The sequence below is a fragment of the Vigna angularis genome, chromosome 5, assembly GCF_016808095.1.
Source record: "Vigna angularis cultivar LongXiaoDou No.4 chromosome 5, ASM1680809v1, whole genome shotgun sequence".
In the NCBI taxonomy this organism is placed as follows: domain Eukaryota; kingdom Viridiplantae; phylum Streptophyta; class Magnoliopsida; order Fabales; family Fabaceae; genus Vigna; species Vigna angularis.
This window is the reverse complement of record NC_068974.1, coordinates 9,451,341-9,454,937: the sequence shown is the minus strand read 5'-3', so window position 1 is coordinate 9,454,937 and position 3,597 is coordinate 9,451,341. Positions and strand designations below refer to the sequence as shown.

Here is a 3,597-nt window from a genome sequence, read left to right as displayed (position 1 = left end):
TATTACAAATAAAAGGTCATGCAGGGAACAAATAGAATTTTTTATTATTGATTAAATCAAAATTCACAAAATCATTATCGAAGATGAATACAACAATAATAAGGGTGGTGTCTAAGAATTTTAGATTAAATATATAATGTTTATAATGTTAGTAATAATATTGTGTTTGATATTATTTATTTCATTGTTATATTTATATTTATTTAATTGATATGTTATATAAAAGTTATATTGTAAATAAAAGATAATCGGATGTCACCACCAAATACATATTGTAAAATAAAAATAAAGGAAGAGAAGTGGTGTGCGATCCAAAAACAAGACGGCGAAACTGTAGGCATTAGATATAATTTTGATTTGATTGTGGCCGTTGATATAATTTAAAAGGCTACCTACCTACCACGAGAAGTGGTAGACTTTTCTTGCTAAGGTACCAAGGTTGACTGAGAAGTTAGAAAGAGAGAAAAAGTTGGAAAAACGTAGCAGTGAGTAAAATATGGGGTCAGAGATGGTCTTCCAAAACATGCCACCAAACTGATGAATATGCTTCAAATCAACCACCCTTGCATGCATATAAAATGCTAACTCCTCCAACATCTTCAAACACACAACTTGAGCAAACAGCAGTATTAAGTTTTATTGAAGAAACCTAAGATATGGTGAGTGTATCGGAGATCCACCAGGCTCAAAGGGCAGAAGGCCCAGCAACCATCCTTGCCATTGGAACTGCAACCCCACCAAACTGTGTTGATCAAAGCACCTACCCGGATTACTACTTCAGAATCACAAACAGTGAGCACATGACCGACCTCAAAGAGAAATTCCAGCGCATGTGCGACAAGTCCATGATCAAGAAGAGATATATGCATCTCACCGAGGAGATCCTGAAGGAGAATCCTAACATGTGTGCTTACATGGCACCTTCTTTGGATGTTAGGCAAGACATAGTGGTGGTAGAGGTGCCAAAGTTAGGGAAAGAGGCTGCAGTGAAAGCCATAAAGGAGTGGGGGCAGCCAAAGTCCAAGATTACACACTTGATCTTTTGCACCACCAGTGGCGTCGACATGCCTGGTGCTGATTACCAACTCACCAAACTCTTGGGACTTCGCCCCTCTGTGAAGAGGTACATGATGTACCAACAAGGGTGCTTTGCAGGAGGCACGGTTCTTCGATTGGCCAAGGATTTGGCTGAGAACAACAAGGGTGCCCGTGTGCTTGTCGTGTGTTCTGAGATCACTGCAGTCACCTTCCGTGGCCCAAGTGACACCCACCTAGACAGTCTTGTGGGACAGGCACTGTTTGGAGATGGAGCAGCTGCAGTTATAGTTGGTTCTGACCCCATTCCACAGATTGAGAAGCCATTGTTTGAGCTCGTTTGGACTGCACAGACCATTGCTCCAGACAGTGATGGTGCCATTGATGGCCACCTTCGTGAAGTTGGACTCACGTTTCACCTCCTTAAGGATGTTCCTGGGATTGTCTCAAAGAACATTGGGAAGGCACTTTATGAGGCCTTCAACCCATTGAACATCTCTGATTACAACTCCATCTTCTGGATTGCACACCCTGGTGGACCTGCAATTCTAGACCAAGTTGAGCAAAAGTTGGGTCTCAAAGCTGAAAAGATGAAGGCCACTAGAGATGTGCTTAGTGACTATGGGAACATGTCAAGTGCATGTGTGCTTTTCATCTTGGACGAGATGAGGAGGAAATCAGCTGAAAATGGCCTCAAAACCACCGGTGAAGGACTTGAATGGGGTGTCTTGTTTGGTTTTGGACCTGGACTTACTATTGAGACTGTTGTTCTCCACAGTGTCGCAATATAACACCCTCTCAACTCCATTGTTTTATTTTTATTTTTTTTATGTACCAACTTTTAATCTTGTTGGAGCTTCTAATTTACATTCAAATTATACATGTAACACTTCTTTATACTACTTTCCTCTAATAATTTATTATCTACCATCCATTATTTTTATTATTTTTCTGTATCCATTCTCAATGTTGTTCGAGCTTCTTATTTCCATTAAATTTATTAACTCATTTTAATTTATAGGAAAATTGATGATTTTGTTTTTATATATTCAGTGTTATTAATAAATATTCATGTTAAAGTTTATAATAAAAATATTATATTTTATTATTATCATCAAATGTTTATTTATATTAAATTTAAAATTAATGTTTCTATGTATTTTTCATGGGACGAAAATGGTATATTTATTAACTATTGCACTCAATTCTTGCGGTGAAAATAAAAACGTTCAATTTCTTGGTTTCTTATCTGTACCTTTAAAACATTTCTTAATAATTCTAATTTTTTATATTTACTTTAACTTACTCACTTAATTGTTTTATATTCATTGTTACTGAAATTGTTAAAAATAAAATATTTATCCATTACATTAAGTATAAATTTTCCTATTTATTGTAAGAACGCTCTAATATATTTATTATATAATTATATATATATATATATATATATATATATATATATATATTTATTTATTTAATCTACTTGATCTATTATTATAATATAATCACATGATTTATTAAGATTCAAATAGGTCTAGATATAAGGATTAAATAATAAGATGGTGTTACTCCCTCCATATTAAATGATATAATTGTACCACACTACAAAAATACAAATATTGTGGTTACAAAAATCGTTGCGAAAAAGAGTGTTCCTCACTCTAATCTATGCTATTTGTTGAGGTTTTGATACAATTGTCAGTATTTGCAGGGGCTTGCGAAATTTACTGGAATTAACTAGGATTTTGTAGAAAGCATTTAAACTTTCAAAAGTTTATAAAACCGCTGAAACCTACAAGAGTTTGGGAAACCGCGGATACTAATGGGTGTTTCCAAATCGTCGAAAATACAAAGCAAATAATTTTTTTCGGTATTATTTATATTTTATTTGATCATGATAAAAATTCTTTAATATATGAAACACACAATCAAATTGTTTGCAACTAAAACTGAATATTATAAAATAAACAGTAAGCATGTTTTGATATAACAAAATGTTCAACATAAAATAATAATATTATTCAATGATAAACATTAGAGAAAAAAAAACATAATTGTATATTGGTATTCATGCTTAATTTTCACCTACCATATTTTTCATGTATCACTTTATCATCCTTGAAAATAGTGAACTTATTTTAAAATAAGTAAGTTTTGTGAATTCCATACATACAAATTATATAAAGAGATTGTATTAACATCTCCACTGTTATGCATGAACATGATATAACTAGCGTCATTTTTCGTTGAAGTCGTTGCACCAGCCAAAAAAAACTTCTACTAAACTTTCAACCCATTTGGTTACTGCACCATGTTGAAGACTTCAAGCTCCCTTTTACCCACATTCTATCACTCGAAAACTAGCCTTCCAAACGAGTTTTTGAAGCACCACACTGCCACCAATCTGCACCAGAAAAATGGGACCAAAAAATATTCTATATAAGCTTCAAACAACATTTTTAGTGAACACACCATAATTCATGTTCCTATTGAAGTTGTGGAAAAATACTAGAAGGGGAGTTGAATAGTGTTTTCATAACTCTTTATGTACGTGATTGTAGG

The 3,597-nt window shown here is 33.8% G+C and overlaps 1 protein-coding gene across 1 annotated transcript; it reads left to right on the top strand.

Moving 5' to 3' along the window:
• The first annotated feature begins 551 nt into the window (after positions 1-551).
• LOC128196808 (chalcone synthase 17-like) lies at positions 552-1,981 on the top strand. The gene has a single exon (XM_052878516.1). It carries the CDS (start codon positions 657-659, stop codon positions 1,824-1,826), a length of 1,170 nt encoding a protein of 389 aa, XP_052734476.1. The 5' UTR covers positions 552-656; the 3' UTR covers positions 1,827-1,981.
• The last annotated feature ends 1,616 nt before the right edge of the window (positions 1,982-3,597 follow it).

What these genes read in the sequence shown, in the direction of transcription:
- LOC128196808 (XM_052878516.1), top strand. Translation starts at nt 657, where the DNA reads ATGGTGAGTGTATCGGAGATCCACCAGGCTCAAAGGGCAGAAGGCCCA.